At 37.0% G+C, this 23,774-nt stretch overlaps 1 protein-coding gene across 4 annotated transcripts in view; it reads left to right on the top strand.

Moving 5' to 3' along the window:
- The window catches only part of CACNA2D1 (calcium voltage-gated channel auxiliary subunit alpha2delta 1), a 429,793-nt gene that overhangs the window by 175,414 nt on the left and 230,605 nt on the right, over positions 1-23,774 (top strand). For all 4 annotated transcript variants that reach the window (XR_008465561.1, XM_054196028.1, XM_054196020.1 and 1 more), the window contains exon 4: positions 22,176-22,235. Coding sequence is in view for 3 of the 4 variants with exons in the window: in XM_054196028.1 (XP_054052003.1) it covers positions 22,176-22,235 (60 nt within the window). In the remaining variant the exon portion in view is untranslated. The remainder of the gene's footprint in view (positions 1-22,175; positions 22,236-23,774) is intronic.

The raw sequence follows: 23,774 nt of genomic DNA, 5'->3' as shown, positions 1-23,774 counted from the left end.
TGCTTTGATTTAAAATGCTGTTTGTTACTGAAACATAGCTCTTCTAAGTATGTTGAGAGTGGAAAAAGGCAGAAATAAACCACATTATCACTAGCAAAAGAAAACTCCACTATTGGCCTTACTATTCCATAACTGGAAGATTTACAGGATATTTCTCTTTGACCCGGAGCTGTAACAGCACTGGCACAGAGTGCGGATGTGTTCATTAGCTCCAGCATCTATTTTCTTTGAGCTGTTAGGAAGAAGGGAACAAAAGCCGATCTGTTTGTTTGCTGTTTCATATTCATGTACTTTCTCCTTTTTAATGGCTTGACTGACAGCCTGGGTATACATTGTCCGATGTCTTCACTTCACGCCCGTGACCTCAATTCACCTATCATTCACTTCCATCATGTCAGCGGAGCCTTTTGTGGCTGTCCATTATTCACACACTATATTGTGTGATGATGGATTACCCTCATGGGAATTTTAGGACATCTTAATCCCGGTCTGACAGAACTCTCTGCGATAAATAATTGACAGGCTCCTATGCTAAATGCAAGTACATCAGAGGATGTGGATTTTTTGACAGCTTTTGCTGAATAAAAAGAAGCAAGAGAGCATGCCTTCAGCATTGTTGAGCAGCTTCCATCTCTCATTTTCATTTTCATTGGGTACTTTTCTACCAAGAAATTGTATGCAGCAGGGGATGGAGATTCATTCTGTTTTTTATCCTTAGTTGCTTTCCTGATAAACAAAATATTTCATTAAAAAAACCAATTATAGTGAATTTATTATAATTTAATCTCACATTAAATCTGGGCTCTTTCTCCATCCATGCATGTTAAGGCAAGAGAACTTTGTTGTGAGAAAACCCAGTAGCGTTTGAATGTGTATTTCCAGTGACAGCCATGTGCGGCTGGGTGCTGTCTGGCATTTAAAGCCAGGCTCGTTCTCAGCGCCCGTGAAGCTGCGCAGGGTGCAGGGTAAGGAAGATGGACTCGCTGCTTTCTTGTGCTGACAGTTGAGGACTGGCCAGAACTGCAACTCACAGTGAGCTGACAACTTGCTGCCAATTATTTTCTTGCAGAAGGGACTGGAATAAGCAGAGTCAAGGCCTCATTCACTATGTCTGTGCTGTGCCAGGCAGTATTAGTGGTGTGATAAAATGTAGTCCCAGCGATATTTCCACTTTTCACACTTCACTGGAGTTTGCCAGGTGGTTTAGCACTTGGTACGGCCCTGAGATTGACTCTTGAGAGTTGACAGGGACCACAGGTCCGTTCCTGTGGGTCTCTGAGTTACAGGGGTGGCAGATATCCCAGAGGATTTGGCGGCAGCATTATTCCCGTTTGTTGCTTCTGGAAAACAGAACAGCTTCGTGCTTGCTGGAGTTCCAGGAGTCAGCCCTCGACAGCCGGCAAGCTCAGTGTGACCACAGGCTTAGTGTAGATAATCACAGAATTTGGAAAACCAAAAAAAGGTAAAAATATCAAAACTACTTTGAGAACAGATATAACAAAAAAACTCCTTTTTTTTTTCTTTTTTTTTTTTTTTGTCTCCACTGTTCCAGTGTGTCAGCTGCTGGAGGAGAAGAGAAAGAAAAGGAATAAAATTAATTGTGTATTCTGTAGGATCACTCTTTCATATCATCCTTTTAAGTCAATTGGAAGCAAATGACACTATGTCTGCCGGAGTGTATCCTTAAGGTATTCATAGCCACACCTGAAAGGACCAAACTTTTAGACATGCTTGGTTTTTGTATGGAAACTTTTCCAATTTCATATGAACTAGGGTGAATGGAAGTTCATATTTATTTCTGTAGTGCATGCCAGAGGGAAGAAACTGCTGCTTTTAACTGCATTACACTGAATCCATGTAAAATACATTATATTGCTTAACCTGGCCAAGACACAAAACAATTTTCAGATGTAGGTGAGTCTTACTGTCAGATGCATACTTGCCACTTTTTCTCTATTCTGAATCTAGCAGAAATTTATCTTTCACAGCTGGTCCTTTAACTGAGGTTTTAAGATCTGTGGTCTGAGTTTTTATTTTCTTTGATCTGGAGGATAAGTTTGACCCAGGGAACTTAATGTTTAATGTGTACTTACTTTCCCTTTTTTCTTTCTCCCTTTTTTTTTATTTATTTTCTCCTTTTCCTTCTGTTCCTTTGATGTTTTGTTTTTGTTTTTTAATTTTAATTTCTGCTCCCCTTTTTTCTGTTTCCTCTTCCTTGCTGAGTAATGCCTATTTGGACCAATAATTCTACTATGGATATGAGGAACTATTTTTTGACAACATTTTTGCCCCTTCAGTAAAAGGTCTTCCTTCAGAAAAATGGCTGGTTTTAAGTTAAAAAAAAAAACAAAACAAAACAAACAACAAAACAAAAACCAAACCAACCAACCAAAAAAATACCCACCAAAAAAACTGTTGAAAAATTCCTGAACCATTTGGATTATAGTTGAATTACTGCTATGTTGATATTTAATTGTAAATGTGTACAGACTCCCTAAAATAGGTCTAAAGTATAGTAGATTACTGTATGAAAATTATTCTCTTTGTGTTTGCTAATTGCTATAAAGCTCGTTATGGGCATTCTTTTAAAGTATATTAAAATTTCAGTTAAATGATCCTAGATACGTGTACTTACTAAGTTGGCAATCATGTATTTCTATTAAATACATTAATGGCAATAAAAGAAAGATAAGGCTATTGAAGCCTGAATTCTGTAAAGCTGGGGGCTAAGGTTTAATGTCACGTTTCGCTATTTCTCGCATAAGTTGCATTATCACATTTCAGCTGAGGATGCTGTCAGACCTTGCAGGAGAAGCAAATTCTCATCTTCTGAACTGTCAGACACTGCTTTAATTAAGCTACAAAGCAACTCCTCTCTAAATAAAAAATGGTAGGTGTCTCTTCTAGCATTTGAGATCTAAGGCTCAAACTGACAATATAAAGTCAGGGTGTTGCCAGGTTCTATATGATTTAGCTTTCTAGGTTAGACAATTGCAGGCACCATTGTACGTGTGTATGTGTGAATGAAAGAGTCAGAGAAGAGTTGGGATAATAGATGATAATGGGTTCAAGAAGAGCTTGGTCTCAGGATGCTCTTACTAATGAGGAAGCCGAGTAAGAATTTGCTATTTGGAATAATGTTACTTAAGCATTTCTTTAGTTCTTGAAAATAATATGTTATCAGAAACTGTGACTCATTTTTTATATTTCAAAAAGAGATTTTCATTAATAGATTTTGTGACTGAAAAATTACAGAGTAGGAATGGAACTGAAAAGTTTTGGAACTGTGTACTATTTGCAGAACTCTGTGCATGGCATTGAGAAGAACGTGAACACAGGTGTCGGTGTGCATATGGAAACAGGTCTTTTGAGGGACAAAAACACCACTTCAAAAATTACAAGAAAGAAAAAAATGAGGATGATACGGTTTTGGTCAGCATAACAGAAGATCATAAGTCTTTTTGGGGTAATTCTTATAATCTTTAAATTAGATAATAGAAATTAATTGAAAATGTTAATTATATGTTAGTTACATTTATTATGTTCTCAGGGAGATCTTTACCTGAAAACTGTTAAAGACCAAGAAGAGCTTCAGCTCTTAGAGTATGAATATCTGTTGTAAGACCTATTTAGCACAAAAAAGAAGTATAGAGTAGTGCAATTCATGAATTACAGAAGGTGATTTTTTTTATTTTAAATTACTGCGTTCTACCTGTCTGAGGGACATGGATCTGCTCATGGAAAATGCTGCCGCATTAATGCGCCCTCTTTCTGCTGCTCCCTCCATCCTGCCTAATGACATCTGCCAGCCAAGTCTCACCTTGGTAATATCTTGTAAGGTGGCATTTAAGTGCTCAAGTAATAATTAAAGAGAGCGATTAATAATCATGAGGACATTTATTTTAATTTTTAATTACATAAAATCACATTGCATGGTTAAGAACACAACATTTAGGCTTTATTCATTTAACTTCGACAGCATTAAGAAAACCACAAACCCTTATTTGTAGCGTAAAATCAAAGGAACTGAAACCTAAGGGCTTCTTTGTACGCACTTTTTACTCTGGAAAAAAACACAAACATACAGAAACTCATTGTCTCTCCAAAACAAAAGACAGCTTCAAAACAGGATAAAATAATAATTAAAAAGTCTTTAAAAAAGAGGTGGTTATAATGTGTTTGAGTTTTGAGTTTTAGTTTTTAGTTAGCTTGTATGTTTTTTCATACTAAATTATTTAGAGATTGTTTTATATTTCATATCAATTTAAATGGAGAGGGAATTAAATAGGGCATATATAATGAGATTTAAATAACTGAAGAAAATCAATTCAGCTCAGTCTGTGCTATTAGCTAAGCTACACTTCAAGATGTGCTCTAACATTGTGTTTGAACACTTATTCTTTAGGGATTCCAGTTCTGTTCTGGTATGCAAAGGCTTCAGCTGCATAAAAACTTTGCTGTGTATCACTACATTCTAATTCTGCAGTGATTTCTGTGGTGCCTGCACAGAAATGGGTCCCCTGACTGATACCGAGACTGAGTACATGTGCTGTAGTGACAAATAATAGGTTTCTTTACAGTACAGAACACTTTGGTTAACATACAGTAGTAAGGAATATTTTTAATATGCATAAAAGTACTTGTTTGTAAGGCAACCATAATACTAGATTTCATAAAGCTGGTTAAGTACCGAATCTGGGTACTTCAGAGAGCTGTTAAGCTCTCAAACCCAGATATATTAGCATAAATGTATTGTCTGAGATAGAAATGGCATTGTGTACACATGAACACGTGGTTGATCGAGTCTTTGTGGCAAACATTAAATCCTTATATACCTAGGGATGGTAGAATGCTAAATGCAGAATATGAAATTCCAGTTGACAAGGGAGTAAAACTGAATAATAGTAATGTCGATGAGATTGTACTGAAATTTCCATATACCTTATCTTCTACAGTAAGTTTCTATATGATGTGGACTTACCCCTAGAAGACTAATTCAGTATTTTGTATTTAAGATCAGTAGGATTACCCTATTTGAGAAGCTGATCTTTATTTTCTGTCCATAAATTGGGCTGCTTTGCCTCAGGCAAGAGAGAAGACAGTGTTGAAAGCCTATAATGCACAGCAATTAATTTTGATCATAATTATATAGATAGAGGAATAGTTCTGTAGGGGGTTCGGATGTAGTAGTTCTCCTGGAATCGTTTCTGACACAGGCTTCCTCAGGCTGGACTCTTAAATAAAAGATTTGGGTTTCGGTGGGCAGTGGATCTGAGCTCATCTCATCTATTTGAAGGTAGTAGGAAATGTTTACCTCCCTGGTTAAAAACATGGAGATTCTGCTTAGGCCAAATTTTTGGGAAAGGATATGTTTGCACCAGGTTTTAAATTGTCTATAGATGGAGTATAGTTCTAATAAATCCTGCTGATTTTTGGAAGCTACCTGAATGTCTAAGGGGAAATACAGCATGGCTATCTTGCGCTGCAGCTTCTCACATTTACCTTCCATCCCTCCAGACAGATCTACCTAGGTTTTGCACCAGTAACATAATTTTTTTAGGATTCATGGCATCATCCGATCGGTGCTATTTCCATAAATTAAAAAACAAGCCAAACCAAAACAATCAAGAACAAAAACCCCCAAACAAACCCAAATCTGTTTAATAAGGTACTTCTGACTGAGCCGATTTTGGTACAATGTCATGGATTCCATTGAAAACAAATCTGACAACTTGATTGTTTAAAAATAAGAAAGAACAGTATTTCTATGACATTGTCAGATGTGCTATACCTAGCAACGGCATCTTTGAAAAATAAACATTTCAAGTATTATTAGCAAACATAACCTCCAATTCCAAATTGGAACATGTTTTCTTCCCGAGACTTTTGACTAGATTTATGCTAAGATGGGAAAGGTAAGACTAAAATATATATTGAAGATTCAAGTATATATTGAAGATTCAGCTCTTAAACCACTGCAAATGTTATTGCTCAAGAAAAGCATAAATAGTTCTTTGTATGTAAAACCGGGTGCATAAATATCTATCTAATGTAAATTCCTTTCTGGTTGCACATGAAATACATGAGATGAGTAGCCAGAAGAGATGTCCTTCCACTGAAATAACCTTAATTATTGTGAAAGTGTTATGTCAACCTGCAAAAATGTTCAACTTAACAAGACTTTCACTTCATTTAAATGCTGTGAAGCAAAATCCTTGTTTGTAAATATTCACTGTTCTAGATTTATTAGAATTTTTAGGAATCCTTCTCCTGCTAAAGTTGCAATGTATTACCCAAAGTGGGAGGGAAGTGTTGCTTTCCTTTACCTTTTATTTAAAATAATGACTGAACTAGCTTTGCTCATCTTTGACAAAAATATTTAGATGTAGGACTGTTGTGGTTTAACCCCAGACAGCAACTAGGACCATGCAGCCACTCGCTCACCCCAGAAGGGTAGGGAGAAGTGGGAGAAAAGGAAGGGAAAGGGAAAGAAAACCCTGTGGGTTGAGATAAAGACAAGATAATAGAACAACAATGGAAAAGGAAAATAACAACAACAACAATAATAATAATAATAAAAATAAAAGAATATACAAGACACAACTCACTCCCACTGCCCAGTGGATTGGTTGTCCAGCTCAACCTGAGCAGTGATTGTGGATTCCCAGCCCCAGGCCACCCCCCGTTTATATACTGAGCATGACGTCTACGGTACGGAACATTCCATTGGCCGTTCTATTGTTCTGTCAAAGCTCCTTCTCAGCTTCTGTGTGAAGCTGAAAAAATGTCCTTGAATGGTATAAACATCCCACAGAAACAACTGAAACAATGTGCATTATTGACATTGCTGTCGTACCCCAGGAAACACAGCAATCACTAGAAAGAAAATTGACTCTATCCCAGCTGAAACCAGGACAAGGCACAACTAATCCAGGAGGCACTGGTGCAAATCACAGAAGAGGAAGGGAAGACCTTAAGAAGAAATGTGTATGCAACACTAAACCCCCATTTTCTCAGCTTTCTCATACAATATCTCATATTTGACATTGCTCAAGTGTAAAGGAATTTCTAAATCCAGGTATCAGAAGGTTGGTTTTTTCCTCAGCATGTAAGGAGTCAAAAAGTTTGATGTTACTATGATAAGTCATTATGCCATTTTGACAACCTTAGCTATAATGTCTGCAGTCAGCTCACCTTAGAATACTCCAACCATCACTCCATATGCCTATATATACCCATATATGGTAATAGTAGGCTACAGACTACGTACAAAATTACCTATGCAAGACAATCACAAAAGAGAATGACTAATGACTCACGGACTAAAAAAACCCAACAAAACATTCTTAGAATATCATGATCTTTTGACGGTAGGAAGGTCTCTGAAATCAGAAGGATCATTTTAAGCAGTCTACAAATTTCCTTACTTTAGGTAAATAGGTTTTTTTTGTTCATTTGTTTGGGGCTTTTTATTATTTTTAATTTGCCATTTTTACTTTTGAAATTTTTATCGTCCCTTTTTTCTCTTTCCTTTATATTTTCTAGAGGCTAAAAGCACACGAAGTAAAACTGCTGCAAACTAACAAACTAATTTGTCAGCTGAACTATTCACCAGCAAAAAAACTCCAAACACCAAACCCCATTATGCTACTGTGAAGAAGGCATCTGTCGGGATTATATGCTCTGGCCCAAAATCCTATGTCAAAACTATTTATATTATAAATGGTGTAATTTTTTGCATTAGTTAGTGTATATTTTTTTTACTCGAAGAAGCCCTTTAGACATGCATTTCAGAAAATGAGCGTATGTTTTATGATACAGTTCTTTATTATGTAAATACAATATAAGGACATTTTCTACAAACTCAGTTGGACATGTGCGGTATAATACAGTGCTACATTCTGTGCTTTACTGAGCATATGGTACCTGTAAAACTCAAGCGTAGAGTGTGTATGTAAATCTCCCATCACAGCATTTTTATGAGGAACCTAACAGAACACCAGTGACATTTTTTGCCTTTGTTTCCAGGTAAATTGATAATGAAAGCTGTGATCTTTCCAGCACCTGAATGCTTAAGTGAGCAGCCTCTTTGGTTTTTGTTCGATAGCAACAGCCTACTTGATGGATTGGGTTCCACAGTAGCTTTGCATTTAAGTAGCTTCTCTTATGAATTATGAGCTGGCAGAAGTTGCCACTTTCTTCTTTGGTTTTTTGCACCTTTCTGGGCACTGGGGATGTTGGCTGCCAGCTATTCCACGGAAAGCCTGTGTCGGAGTACCAGACTATCAGCGACTTTGCTGGTCCAGCCCCAAGCTGAGCTAACAGGAAGGGATGGGCGCGTATCCAGAGGCCAGGAGGAGTGGTTGGTGCATTGTCATATAGCTTCTTATTTGCTGTGCTTGTTTATGCCATCATCACACATCTGTCTGTGCCTGCTAATATTGCCAGTCCTAAAGGGAAATTTTTTCTTTATTTTTCTTTAAAGAAAAAGCCAGATCCCTCAAAGTGATGTATGATCTTGATAGACTTTAGATTTTAATAAATCTGAAGTGTTGTGGGTTTTTTATTCGCTTGTGATTTTGTTGTTTGGGGTTTTTTTGGGTTTTTTGTTTTGTTTTGTTTTTCCCCCCACAGTATTATCTGGATTATATATCTAAGGGTTCTTGTTGGGTTTTTTGTTTGTTTGTTTGTTTTCCTGTGGAGAATGGAGATGAGATATACATGAAAATAAGGGAGAAAGGTATCATGAGACTTGAGAAAAAAGTCTGACTTGGCAAGTGACTAGTAATAATAATACAAAAAACTTGAAAATGCAGTTTACAGTTTTAATTCATGAAATAAACTTTTTTTCATGTATTTTTCATCTCCTCTATAACCTAAAACAACTGAACCGTGTAACTGTTCAGCTGTCAAGGAACGTCAAGCTGTCTGGTTTTGTAAACCAGACCCCAAAGTAGTAATATGGTCATAAGGCAACATGGTGGAAGGGATCCCTGTTGTCATGTCTTCATAGTCTGGGTCTTCTTGCCTGGGTCTTCATGTTGCTGCACTGCAGGTGATTTTCTCAGTTCACAATTCCTTATACCCTAGGCTCAAGTTTGCTAAAACCACCTGACCACGGGAAGAGTTCAGTATATGAATAAACTTAGCTGTAATTTAATTTAATAAGCCTTTAAAGTTGGGATTTATTTGCTTGAAGCTTCTGTTCCATATGCAAGTGAATGTGGTTATAGTGATTTATGGCAATACTAACCTATGATGAATCAAAAGCCATAGCATAATGCAACATGAAGATGAAGCTGCATTTTCAATCAATGCTAAAGCATACACATCTAAAGGTTGATTACAGGCAGAATAAGATACTTTTGTCCTTAATATTGAGTCACTTTCTAGCTCCAGTAGTAGAGGTTCAACATTTCAACGCTGGTGATGACCTAAAGGAGAGCACAAAGTGTCTGACTTCTCAAATCTTAATGTTTCATACGACAGGGAAGAGCAGCCCAGAAGAATCTGCCTTTCCACTTACAGAAATTAAGAATATTAAGAATATAGCCCCAACACAATTCCATGAAAACCTACAGGAACATTCTGTTAAGTTTAAAAATTTTTTACACCTTTAACAATCTGCCAGAGCCCCTCAAGTTTCAGCTCAGATCTCTTAATTGAAGATTCAGATTGTTTTCTGAAAATCATCCCTGCCATCTAATGTGCCAGTTTAACAGGACTGCAGAAGAAATTCTTCCCTGTGGGCAGGATCTATGTGTTTTTGCCAAGTGCAACTCAGGTCATCTGCAGTCAGCTGCACCGTACTGAGCCAGCAGCATCACGCAGCCAGTCTGGCAAGGGACTGCCATCTTTTGCTTTAAGACGTACTTGCACTGTGACATTCTTGACGTGTCTATCTAGTTTCTCTTTTTTATAATTATGTTTTAGCTTTTTCATATTTCTTTTTGCTATTCCCAATTTGATTCTGACGATGACTTTCAGTAAGTAGCCCTAGGTGGAATAAAAGTAAACACACTTTTTGGAGGGTGCTAAATCTGTTGGTATGGTTCAATATATTTCCTTTGTAGAAAAGAAGCATACGAGACTGAAAAAAAAATAATAATGAAGTAACACCAGATGTGGAAGTGACATGAGGAAGATGCTTAGGCAATTTTGAGATGGCATAATGCTTCTTGATTGTGTTCTTTGAGCTAGAAGGTGGCAATTAGATTTTCATACACAGAAAAGTGTGAGACATCCTAATTAAACACCTTTTGGTGGAATTCATGATGGATAAACCCAAACTGCTTGTAGTAGTTCTCAAATGTGTCACCCGTGAGGGTAACACTAGAAAAGTCTCTCTTTTTTTTTTTTTTTTTTTTAAATTGGAAGGATATTATAATTTGAATGTTTATTCAAATATGTACATTACTCACTGGGACAGTCAATCAAATACATTTTAAGCATAGCTACAGGTCATGTATAAAATCATAAAAAGGGGGGAAATAACTGGAAGGAAAATACAGTGGTTTCACCCAGAGGATAAATCTCATGGACTTAGACGTTACTAGCACCTGACACTAATGTTTTGTGTGACTTTGGTGAAGTCATTTCACCTTTCTGCTTTACTTTCCTTTATATGATAAGTACCGTTAATGGTATTTACTTCACAGTGGTTGTGAAAGGGTGTTAAAAACATCTCTAGCCATGGCGATATAAAGCATTAGTTTTTAAACTCTAGGTTTTAAAAGTAAAAATAATATTTTTTCACATAAAAGTCCATTTTTAAGATCTTACAATGCAGAAATGTGAACGAACTTTCTTACTTCACATGTTAATGGTATCCCTGAACCAGGTTAGATTTTCTTCATGACCACAAGAATGCCCAGAAACGCGCTGTACTGCCTAGAAGAAAAAGGTGATTCTTTGTCTGATATATGACATGGACATGTCATATGACCCATGACTCAAATCACTGAAGCTGCTGAGATGCTGAAGCGAAATAATGGCCAAAACAGTGTGTGGCTGTTGGTGATCACTGAATCTAGAAGAGGAGGATGTCTGGTTATGAATTTCATGATCTCACACACATAGGGCTTGAGGCAGCAGGAGTGAAATCTCAACGAAGACGGTGGAAGTCCTCACATGAACTTCAGTAGGGTAGGATTTCATCCTAAGAGAACAGTTCTTATGGAACTTGGTGACCTTGAGAGACATTTAAGCATTTGCTGAAATGCTTCGTATATTAACATGTATCTTTTAATAGCTATCCCTATGGATATATGCTTAATACTTATATACCTTTGGACCCGTGCCTGGATGAGAAATGATCACATGGACTAAAAGTGTTATACCTTCAGCAACTGTTTTTTAACAACTATGTAGCTGTATTACGATCAACTTGCATTTGAGCGCAGGGAAGTGAAGGTGTATCTGAGTCTAAACTGATTGCAAGCAGAAAGTGCTGAGTTTCTTCCATGTTCAAAGGACAGGGGAGGATACTACAGAAGCTAAATGGACTGAGGAAAGGTAGAAGACATCAATATCAGCATTCATATATTACATTTTTGTCTACTTTTAATTTTGAAGTGTTTTTACATTATAATCTGAAAGAGTTTTCTGTTGGGTGGTAAGAAAATAGTAAGCCCTATGTAGTCCTTTATAGAGTGGGAACTACTGATGAAGGACATGAATTGTTTTTAAAAACATCATGTGGCTGTGCTTGAAAGTTAAAACTTGAACCCGTCCAGTAGAGGGAGCAGTTTGGGGGTACACTGCCTCTTTTAATAGATATTTGGGAAAGTTTAGAAGCAGCATGTTGTTGCACTCCATTTAATAAGAAAGAAATGAAGGAGCTTTGGGTATCTTGTTACCCCAGTGCAGCACAGGTGTAGGAGCAGTTGAAGCTTTGGTGTGTCTCCAGCACAGAAAATAAAAGACGTTGTTAGGGTTTGCCAGTAGAAGGTCATTTTCTTTCACTCTCAGGTTTCTCCAGGACTCTCAGTTAAACACTTTTTATTTCTTTTGACTAGAATTACTTCCATTAGGGAAATGTTGCCTGAAAATAGCATGAAGTATTGATGTATCAGTTGTTTCTGCTGTTGCCAACAGTAACATGTTGCCTTGGCTCTCACCCACTGACTCTTGATGAGATCAAGTTGATTATTCAGCAGCTATAGCCTACCACCTGCTCCATTTTTTTCCTTACATGCAAGGCTGCTAATACACTATCCTGCCTTGTTAAAGCTAGGGTTATTATTCAGCTGTGTTTTTTAAAATACATAAATATATTTCAGAAGTGGATTCATTTCTTATCAGATTTTTAATCAGTCAAATTCAGGTTGATCTAGTTTATACATCCGAGAACCTAGGAGAAGGTGCCGATTTTTTAATATTTTTTTTTTAAGTTCACATTATGGTTCTACCATTCAAGCTCTGAATTTTATTATGAATAAAGTTGCATGTTTCATAGGCCCATTTCTGGAAATGCTACTGAAGTCTTCAATGTTATCTCAGTTTTATTACAAATCATTAACTACTTTGGATTTTATCAGGCTGGCTTAGGTTAGGAATGTGTCTTAATGAAATGAAATAAAACAATTTAGTCTTATTCTGCAGAGGAAGAGGTGTTATTGAGCCCTGTTCACCCTTGTTATTTCTTGAAATTCTGAATTTTGTTCTTCTTTATATAAATATCTACGCAGTTCCAAGAGAGCTTAAAGCTGTTTCTGATGATGTGGCCAAGAGAGACGTGTGACTGTCTCTTCGGCAGGTTTATAAATTGCCGGCTTTCTGATCTTCTTTTGGGATTATAACAGCATTACATCTGAATGTCTTTTGTAGCACACAAAGTGTGAGTAAATCCAAAACTCACTACATTTCTTTAAATGTAGTGTTTTGTCCTGGTTATACGCCACTTCTGTGAATTGCATTTTAAACCAAATAAAATATTACAAACAGTAATTTGAATATTAAATATACTTGATATATATTGAATATTGTTATCAAGTTACATTAACTGTATATTGATATAACTCAATATATTGTTACTGAACTCGTATAAAACTAGAATATTCTGTTAAATGTGTTGTTCAGTTTGAGTATACAATGAGGCAAAATGCAACTACTGTTGCATCCCCTATTTGTTTAAAGAAAACTGTCTTCATTAGTGTTTTTCTTGCATAAGTGATGCAAACCTGTGTCAATGTTTTCTTCTCCCTTTCCTTAGTAAGGAGGTTTTTACTTGATTTGTTCTTTTTCCTACTATTGCCTTTGAAATTAGGCAGTAACAAGTATTTCAGTTGTGTCTGTTGCCATTTGGATCCTAGTCAGATTTTAATGGAACTGCTAGCAGGTATAAATTTTGAGCAGCTGAGTGTGTTTTGTTTGTTTGTTTTTACTGGATATTTACTGGAGATATTAAAGGAGCTGTGAAGCAAGCTGAACTGCATCTACATGTTGGGGTTTTTTTTAAGTTAGAGAAAAATGACATTGTTGTCATTTTAGAATACTTGTTTCGGAGCAGGTTAATTTTGATATTTCTAAAATAAACGTATGTAGTCCTGATTTCTCTCTGGGTTGCTAAAAAATCCACATGTGCTACAATTGCAAAAGCAGGGTAAGAAGGCATGCCTACCCAACGTACCTGCCATCTTCTGATCATGCCTGTGAAGTTACTAGCTCAGCTGAGAAGCTTAAAAGAGTTTCCTAAGGCAGGCAGTGAACCGGAGCTGGTGGTGTGATGCAATTTGTGATTTGTCGGAGCAATTGACAATTTCAGTCTAATGGTTTCAGTGCACGTCCTTCACTTTGAGTGTGTTTAAAAATCCAACCCTAATGTGACTTGCATTTAAGGCATATGAATTATTAGAGGGAAAATGTAATAAGCTCTAAGGGTTTGAAACCTCTGCAAATGCGAAGGACAAATTATGTGTTAAAAGAAGTGGTCTTTTGCTTATTCTGTACTGTAGCAAAATTTCACTGTTGGATATCAAAATGCATTTGATAGACTATTTCTTACTCTTCTTTTGTGAATGTTTCCCTTCGTGACTTTATCTACACTTCTTTCTTTCTTACTGTCTTTTCTACTGAAACCTTTTTGACCGTATCAAGCTGTCGTAATACTGCCAGCTTCTCAAAGGTCCTGATTGCAGGCGTCCTAGAAATAAAGCCAGGCTTGGGAACTGAACCTTCTTCCTCCCTCCCTCTCCTCATAAATGTGGAAAGTGTAAAATTTAACGAAGTGCTCCTTCTCTACCTTCTGATGAGAATTTCCCATGTTCCTTGTTGGTGTTTAATAATAATTGAACAGAATTATTTTGTGCACTCACGCTTCAGCATATTAAGTTTGTGGGATGCTTCATACAAACCAGATTTCGTACCTCATGGACAGAACTCGGTGCTCCAGTCATAGAAGACAATTTTGTCCTCCTTCTGCTTTTCACTGCGGCTGTGTTTGATTTGTCCTATCCTCTCAGAAAGGTGCCCTCTGGCAATAATTTTGCACCTGTAGTTCATCTATCCCATTGATTGCTAATGTAAGTTTATTTTCTTCTAGTACCAGTGGTCTTACTACTTAGGATGATGAACATTAGAGCTCAAGCTGAGGTGGCAACTAGTAAGTTTTCAGACAGCTACTGACTGGTACTTGGCAGCAACCCCCCTGCAACTGCCACGGGTTGTGCACTCACCTAGGTGCATATTCAGTTATACTGCTTTTCCAGAAGTTTAAACGTATGATTTTTAGCTAATTTGTTTATTTATTCACCAGTGATAATTTTCAGCCGTGTATATAGTTTCAGCAGTTCTGTGATTTGTTTTCAGACAGAATCAAAGATTGTTTGACATTAACTATACATTTTCTACTACTCAAGAATTTTAGATTCTTACTACTTTATTCCTACTTTAGCATAATATACTTAAAAAAACACTTTCAGCACTCTTTTAGGAGCAGAAGAAGTACCGTTGCTATGTCAGTTTTGTCTTCTCTGTTCTATAGTTTGCTACTATTAGCTAAATTCTTAAATCCACCCAATAAGAGAAAGAAAGAAACAGGAGAGAAGAGCTCTTTCTAATTCATGTGTTGGAGAAGGACTGCTTTTATGTGGTGAAGAAGTGTTACTGTGCCAAATGGCCTTTTGGTTTTATACCTTCTGACTTTTCTTATATGACAGTTTTGTCAGACAGGTGATTGTAACGACATTTTAGTTATCAAAAGCCACATGCATGACGCATTTGCTTGGAGGTCTCCCTATTTCGGTTTTCCCTATTAAAATCGATATGATTATTGATGTCACAAAGCCTTAACTTTACCTGCAATATCGTAATCTCAAGTACTCTAGTTCAGAATTGGCTTCCCATTGATTTCTGATCTTATTTAGAGCAGTGGCTTCATTTATTTTAAGTCTTCTGCTTTACCACTAGAAGGGTAAAATTCCTCTGTGGAGAATCAGCCTGATTCTTCCTTCACTGGTTTAATTAAACAATAGGAATAAAGGTTGTCTTGAATCATAAAGAATGATTTTCACTACAGTTGTTAACAGATTCTGAAATCCTTTAAAGCCCTGTCTTCTAAATATATGGAAAGTGAGAATAAATTTTTTCCATTAGATTTCTTTTTAGCCAACATGACAGCCTTGTGTTGGATATGAGGTCATCTTGTTAGAAAAACTGATTAAGAAAGTCTGAAATAGAATTACTTTTCCTGTGAATAAGGCCGAAATGGCTTAAAATGCATTAGACAAACATACAAATTATGTAAAGTAATTTTCTGTCTATTGTTTAATTAAAGTTGAGTTTTGTAATCTACAGATGGATTAGAAAAAAAATAAATCTAACAATTTAGGTTGTTGGCAATGGTTAACAGTGGAAGACAAAGTTTGAGTCATTATTTTGAATTATGATGAAGAGTATAATATCTACTTTTTCACACATTGTGCTAATTGCTGACTGTTGTGTTAGATTATGTATAAATTTAGGCCAGTAATTTGTGTGGCGAGTGCTTTGGTAAGTCTCACAACGTCAGCAGACCTGTAACGTACCCTTTTTCCTTATGAACATGTCTCGTCTGCTGCCTCAGATGATGAAAGCGAATTTGGCCCCAGAGAGTAGCTGGGGAATACATCATATGAGGTCCATGTTGAATACAGGAGACCAATTATAAACATACTCTTCGGCTGTGACCTTATATGCTTCAGATCTCCTCATTAACAGACCACAGATCAGATTGCCATCATGTGGCACAGCAGATGCCAGGGTAGGAGAGAGTCTGCGACTCTGCAGTGTAAGTACGTGAAATAAAACCACACTGCAGAACAGCACAAAAATCCCCCAACCCTACTGTTGGTCACCATAAAAAAGAAATCTTAAAAAATCTGTGTAAGTGTTCAAATTCAGGTTACGCTTATACTGAAGATTACGGTATTTACAGAATGGAATACAGCGATGCATAGGATATCAGTTCTTATTGGAGGTAGGGAGATAGGAATTATCACGGAAACTTATGTGCTACAGTGTTAGCGATTAAAATATTTGTAAAAGCAAAAAAAAATTACTTGGAAGAGGAGATCTTAAACCTGTGGTTACATTTTAAATCAGCAAAATGAGGTATGTATTTGGTTCAGTCTAAGACATTGTTTTATGGTTGGAACCATCTTACCAAAACTAATGTGCCACAACTTCATCAAATCTAGATCAGCTTTTGTGCTGATAATTATTATGAAAGCCCGCTGGTGAGAAAGGTCATGTAGCAAATATCTTCATGAGAGTTACATGTAAAAAAGGTAATCAGTCCCTATTAACCCCTCCCATGCCCCACTGGGAGTATGGGAATAAAGACAAAGAAAAGTAAATCCACGTGTATTTATGTGGGGGTTATGGTCTTCCTGTCATTAGCACTTCCATGCGCACTTTTGGGCTACTGACTTTCCAATTTGCAGGTGTTGCTTGTTGAAGTCACACCCCCTTGAGCCAAACCAGGTGATCTTTTCATACAATAGGGAAATTAATGAATAGGGTAATTCATAGGTATTTTGCTAATTCATCACCAGGAATTGCTACAAAAATAAAACATAATCCATGCAAGTAAAGACAGTAGAAACAAGGTGGAAGAAAATAGTTGTAATTTGGTTTAATACAGAATGTAACAGCTTACTGAGGTGAAAATGCAATCCTTTAAAATTCTGTTAGTCTGTGTTAAAGCTGCAGTGAAATAACAGTATGAGTCTTCCATTGGCACTTCAGACACCTTATCCCAGTCTTACAAAGTCTTTTCCTCATATCTGTGTCTTGTAATTTATATGCAATTCATACTCATCGACAGAAGAGCAATATTTATATTTCAGATACATATATGAAAAACATGTTTGAAACCGTGTTTACACATACTCTCTGTGGCTTTTACACCGTTCATGCAAGAACAGGATTGAGTATTTGGATCATATTTTATAATCAGGGTTTGAAGTTCATTGTATGTTTCTACATTGTTCTATTTAAGCTTGATATTGATATATTCTCCCTAGGTATTTATCTTCTTAAAATAACCCAAAAATTCCATGGATTTGGTATTTTAGAAAGCTTTGTGAGGCTATTGATGTCTAGTAACTCTAAGCTTACACATTTTATAATAGCTTAATATATCAAGGGGTAGTCAAATACTATTTTAAAGATAAAATACTTAAAGGAGAGTGAGAAGCACAAAAAAAAAAAGATTGACTTCATTGTACTGAATATAATTGTAATTGGGCCATTAGCTGACAGAATTCTGCGTCGGCTAGGAGCAGGTAAAGATATGACATATACGCGCAAAAATGAAGGCTGGAAGATGAATAGGCCTTCTAGGGAGTTGATCTTTACAGAGCAGATAAAGATTCTTAAGGTCTCTTTCTTGCAGTCTGCCACATCAAAGACTGTCTTTCAGAGATAGTAACGTGCACTTGGAACCTGGGGACAAGACCTTTGCAAATGGACAGGTTTGAGATTGATAGGCAGCTGGGCTTTGGTGGTGGTGGGGTTTTGTGTGTGTTTTTTTAGTATTTTATTATTTTTTGTGTGTGTTTGTTTAATCTTTAGTAATCCCTTTAAAAGTTAAAGAAACATTTGTAGGCTGATGGAGTAAATAACTTGGATCTTTTTCTATCTGTCTTTCCCAATAGACATTTGGCTTTAAAAGTAACAATTCTCTTTGAAAGATTTACAGAAATGCTAATGGCAGGTTACACTCTTGACTTCCTTCAAAGATTGATTAAAAATACTTGTTTGTGGACAGTGGCTGTCTTTCAACTGATAATTGTTCTTTTATTGATGATCTAAGGATTCTGAAAGTTCCTGAAGATAATGCACCCTGAACAACAGATATTTAGCAAATAGCAAAGCAGCAAGCAGTTCTCATTCATTTTTAGGGAAAAAAAAAAAAAAAAGTAAGTATAAATTCTTGTTGCATCTAGGGACATTTATTAAATAAATGCTTGTTTAACTACAGCGTTTTCCAGCACCTTACATTTGACATCAGTTGCTGTTTCAATAGCAGTGGCTAAATCTAGCATCAGCCTTTTTGATCTCTTACTTAGAAGCACCGTCTCACAGCTCTTTTGGACATGCTCCAAAGACACAGGAACAGACTAACAGCATTTTGTTAACTTTTGCAGCCCTCTCTTCCTGGTCTTAGTTTCTTAATTTGTGTACTGCTTCACAGTAGTTTGAGTTATCACAGCCATCACCTGAGAAACCTTGTTCTCCATCAGGCTGTGAAAAGCAGGGGTTTTTAAAATACCTTGTAGTAAATCAGAATGTTTCTCTTACGTGTTAGTTTTGTTCCTTCTCCCCTTTTTGGTGGTGTTTGGTTTTTCATCCCCCATATCTAAAAAGAAGGTGGTAAATAGAGCTTCCTTCAAGGCCTAAAAACATCTCACAGCTTTCGTCTTCACAGCACTCGTACAGAGGCATGGAGTAAGAAATTATTAAAGCCTAATATGCAGCAGTACTTTTTTGCATGCTTGTCTTAGAACCATTTCTGCTTATTTTCTTGCTTATAAAAATACAAATCTCAACATTTTAGTATTTGCTGGAGAAACCTGTAGGGAACTGCCGTGGGTCATGGTGTTAAGGAAGGTGTTACCTTATTAAACCCTCATTGGAATGAGAGGGAAGATGGGAAGTGTCAGGTGTCAGCCTGCTGTTGTGTTATTCCTCCACCGGCATTCTCCAGAGACTCTTCCATCAAAACAGAGCAGGCAAGACCTGACATTTGCATACCTCAAAAGGAAGCAGGTACAATTTCTTTGAGAGAGATGAAAAATTAGTCTCTCCTGTGTCACAATAAAGGGCATAGGTAACTTGAGTTTCCTTCACAGTCGAGCTATTTTTGACCCAGGAGTCTTGACTTTTTACTCTTGCTCTAAACAAAGCTCTCTCTGTGGGAGGGTGAACGTCTCAGTCATTAGGCTCCATGTTGCTGTAGCAGTAACATTTCTCCTTGCATAGAAATGAGGAACTTCTGAGAATACCTTAGCTTCATAAAACACTTATTAATTTTTTTGTAATTAATTTTGTATACTCTTCCCTTATCTGTCCTAAAAATATCAAAAGTATTACACAGGAGAGACTGATTCTGGTTTTTGCATGTACAGGCTTCCTATCAGTCAACCCATATCTTTTGAAAAAAACACCTGCTTCTTGAAAATGAAGTCCTTCCATGATCTGCGTCCTTGTGATAGCCTGCACATAAAAGTTGATAAAGTCTTCTGCTGGAGATGAGCTGGGTGATGAGAGGCCCAGCTGGTGGTCATGGGTGGGTTTTGGTTTGGACGAGTCAAGGAACACAGCCATTTTCTTGTTGTTCACGTTTCGTGCGCTTTCATATGAGCTTAACTACCTTTAACAACTTTTTAACCTTGTCCTCTGTACCTCAAATGACAACTTCTCATTTTGGAAACTATTTTGTAGTATAAAGAGCTGTTGAAATTGTGCATAGTGTTATTTAGCAGGTCTTTTAGGCAGTTAGGATGGGTTCTAACTTAAACCTGACTGAAAAATTCTTCAAGGAGAAGAATTTGTTGGGGATTATTCTCTTTTTCTCCATTTGAGTCCAACTTCCCCCACCTCCAGAAAAAAAGCAAAACAAAAAAAAACACCCAAAACCAAAAAAACCCCACAACCAACCCAAAACTTTTACTTTTTTAATTTACTTTTAGCATTTTTGCTTTATGGTACAGAGTAGGGGAAGACTGAGGGATATCAACCGTGGCTGCAGTTCTTTCCGTGCAAAATTCATAGTAATGTTAATGCTTGACATAAATTTCTCTTCATAATCCATTTATCAGTTTGTGCATTTATGTTCTACCGTCTGTGGTAGAAAGCAGTTGCAGTTCACTGGGTACTTTAAGGTAATGAAGCAGACTGGGAGGGAAATCTAAGGGCAGTGTTAACTGCCGCTATTTGCGTGCGTAGAAAGTGTCATATCTTGCTTTGCTGCAATCTTATGCTGCAATACATGACTTAATCTGCTCGAACTCATCAGAGGATAGGCCAAATGTAGATGCAGAACTGGCTATAGTGAATGAGGAAATTAGATGGACAAAATTGTTCTAGTACATTACCAGAAAACTGAAAATACTGCAGGTATCTGAGGTGTTTGTCCAGCGCGGTCAAGGGAGAGTTGCACTGTGCTTTTTCCCAGTGTAATGCATCAAGTATTACATTATATATTATAGTTTTTCTTTTGTAAATGTGGTACTTGGCTGCTCTGCAGGGTACCTCAAGTTGGCAATGCCTGTAATTGCCAGTGACTTTCTATTAGCCAACAATCATTTCAATTGACAATAAGAGGAGTGAGTGGGGACACTTATTTTCTAGCAGCAGAGCACGCAGGTTTGTTGGGGTTTTTTGTTTATGTAGGATGTTTGAAAATGAAAAAGAAAAGAGAAGGTCATAAGTTTTGCTTTGTGAAATTTATCATCCTGATAGTTGTTAGAGGGACTGCCCTCGCGGGATCAGATAACATAGTGGTTGCTGAGGTGAGATTCCGACAGCACCATCTCTGCGATTCCAGCTGACGTGAACTTTCTGGTCATGTTCCTTTTGGTTGTTAGCAAGAACTGACAGTTGACTCGACTGAAAACACGACTCAGACCAGCCGTTCATTTTCTGTAGGAACTGGTCTGACTATTAAAAGAATCATCAGGCCTACCGTGCAAAACTCCCCAGAAACGGTTGCTAAAATGTTTACTGGGCTATAAAATGATTTGGTCCTCAAAGTAAGTCACTCAAAAATTAGGACACGGCTGAGTCCACATGAACTTTGTTCACACCTGGTAACTGCTGCTTCAGAGTGAGCTTGCTTGCTTTCGGGCTGGGTGGTTGCCTCCAGGGCTGCCGGCCCTGGGCAGCTCGGCTGGAGAACACGTATAACTCTTGGCAACTTGTATGTGCAACATTGTAGTAAACTTCTGATAAGCGTATACAAACAGATTTTTTTCCAAAGGCATAATTTTGTACGAAGAGGGATATGTCATCAACCCAATGGATAAGTCTGTACAAGAGATTGATTGGAAAGCACATAATCTGATCATGGCTGTGCGCTGTGCTTTGCTTCCCATGCGATGAAGTGGACAAACTGGATTTTCTTTCAAATTTTCTTTCAAAATACCCTCTAGGAGCACGCCTGTTACTCTGCAGCTGCTAATGCGTATGCAGTCCATGGGACCAGACTACAGCTAGTCCAAATTACTGAGTTTTTATGGCTCCCTAATGATCACAGGGGATGTCAGTACTTCCTATAACTGAAGCTAAATAATTTAATGGAGAAATAAATGTCCATAATTCTTGTCATTGGATTGTAGATTAAATTAATACATATAAGGCAAGGTGGTGTGTGTAAAGAGAAAGTATTTTCAGAAGGATATTTACAGATTTTAAACTGAACTAGAACTTCTTAAATTATATTGGAAGGAGTGTTAAGCTTTCTATTGTATGATTACAGTACTTAAATAGGGAAATCGTACAGAAAATAGCATTTTTTAAAGTGTGATGGTGCATCTTTACTCAAATACACAAAATTTTCAAATAAGTACAAAAAAGTGTACCTATATAGAAAATCGTATAAAGAAAACATGTATATGAAGAAATTAAAAAAGACTTTGCTATGCGAAAAATCAGTAAAGACTAAAAGTTATGTCCTCTTTCTTTGTCTTCAGCGCCTCGCTAAAGAAGCAGAGAAGTACCAAGCATCACATCAGTGGAGGGATGAGTTTGGGGTAAGTTTCAGATTTTCTTCTTTTAACTTTCTCAGATTTTTTTTTTCCTCTTTGAAATCTTAACTATATTCTTATGAACAAGTGTTTTATGTATCCACCACAGAAAGAGTCATTGACTGTGAATGGGCATTTTACTTTATTCAGTAAACAGAGTCTCAGACTGGGTGTCCAGAGAATAAAGTGGACTTTTCACTTCAGAAGCTCATCGGGAGCTTCACAGACCCAGGGATGTAGCTCTGAGTTGTACACGAGATATCTGTTTGTTTTGACATGCAAGGCATGATTTCAGAGAAGACATCTGAGTGATGGTTACTCTAAGTTAAAAGTGTGCTACTCCAAGCACTGAAACACAGAATCGTAGAAAAGATTTTTATGAGTTGTTTTTTGCTATGTAGTGGAAAAAAGTAGGAAAAAGTAGGAAAAGGAATTTGGTTATCTACGTGACTGTCTATATTGAGAGTCAAAGACCATTTTTCTAGAAACCCTTTCCATACTTCAGTAATTACATCTCTTCAATATTCTGGTACTACTGAAAGAGGCCCTAACCTGACCAGACACTAAACTATCTTCTTCAATCATTTCAGACTTTACTGAAAAACAAGTGAGATAATTGTAAAACGTACAACATTGATTTTTTTATTACCAATGAAGCCAAATTAATATTGTGCTGCATGATTATAAGCCTGTTAATTTTAGGCTACAGCTCCCTGCTAAGTGTTGAAGTCATTTATTATGCCTTTATTACCTGTTCCTTCAGAAATAAAAGCAGATGGTTGTTTTACGTGATGCTGCTACAAACCTAATCTGTGTTTGCACATCCACTAGAATCACAGTGGCACACAGTCAAATGCACAATGGTTTTCTATGATGTCCCTTCTGATCTAGTGTTCTTCAGTCACTTGAAGATCTGAAAACAAGTAGACAAAAAAGCCCCTAAGGTCAGGCCAAATAATTCAGATACGAGTGAATGGCTTTTAGGAGAGCAAAGAAGGTCTGGACACAGCCTGAATGCTATTAAGTGTGCTCTCTGCACAGGCACAGCTTCTAATACACAGTAAAACACAGAATCCATATTCCATAGGATGCAATAATGAGAACGCTACAGCGACCTTTTCTGCTAATCTGTCTCTGGTTTGAATAGAAAACAAAACCTGCAGGTTTGATGGACTCAGTGCAGGCCAGTGTGAGTACGGTCAGATGCTCTTTCTAATCATTTTGCTTCTTACTGTACACACTGGTCACTCATCAAAACCACCGTCTCAGTTTTTGGTTTTCTTTTTGCCCTTTACTCAGTCATACCAGAGAGGCTTCTGGCCTTATCAGAATTCATTGCAAAGGAGAGATCTCAAAGTAATTTTGAAATGTGATTTTATATTAACGTGGTGGCTCAGACAAAGACTGTGGTCAGAATAAAATATAAAAAAAAAGCAGTTGGATTTATAATAAAGTAACTGCAAACTGAGCTTGTGCTTTACTGTTTTGAATTTGGATGAGAACAGTGTGCACCATATAATAACCTTGACATTAGGTTATGCAATT

Source organism: Rissa tridactyla, chromosome 1, assembly GCF_028500815.1.
Source record: "Rissa tridactyla isolate bRisTri1 chromosome 1, bRisTri1.patW.cur.20221130, whole genome shotgun sequence".
NCBI classification, from domain to species: Eukaryota; Metazoa; Chordata; class Aves; order Charadriiformes; family Laridae; genus Rissa; species Rissa tridactyla.
This window is presented reverse-complemented; position numbering and strand designations above follow the sequence as displayed.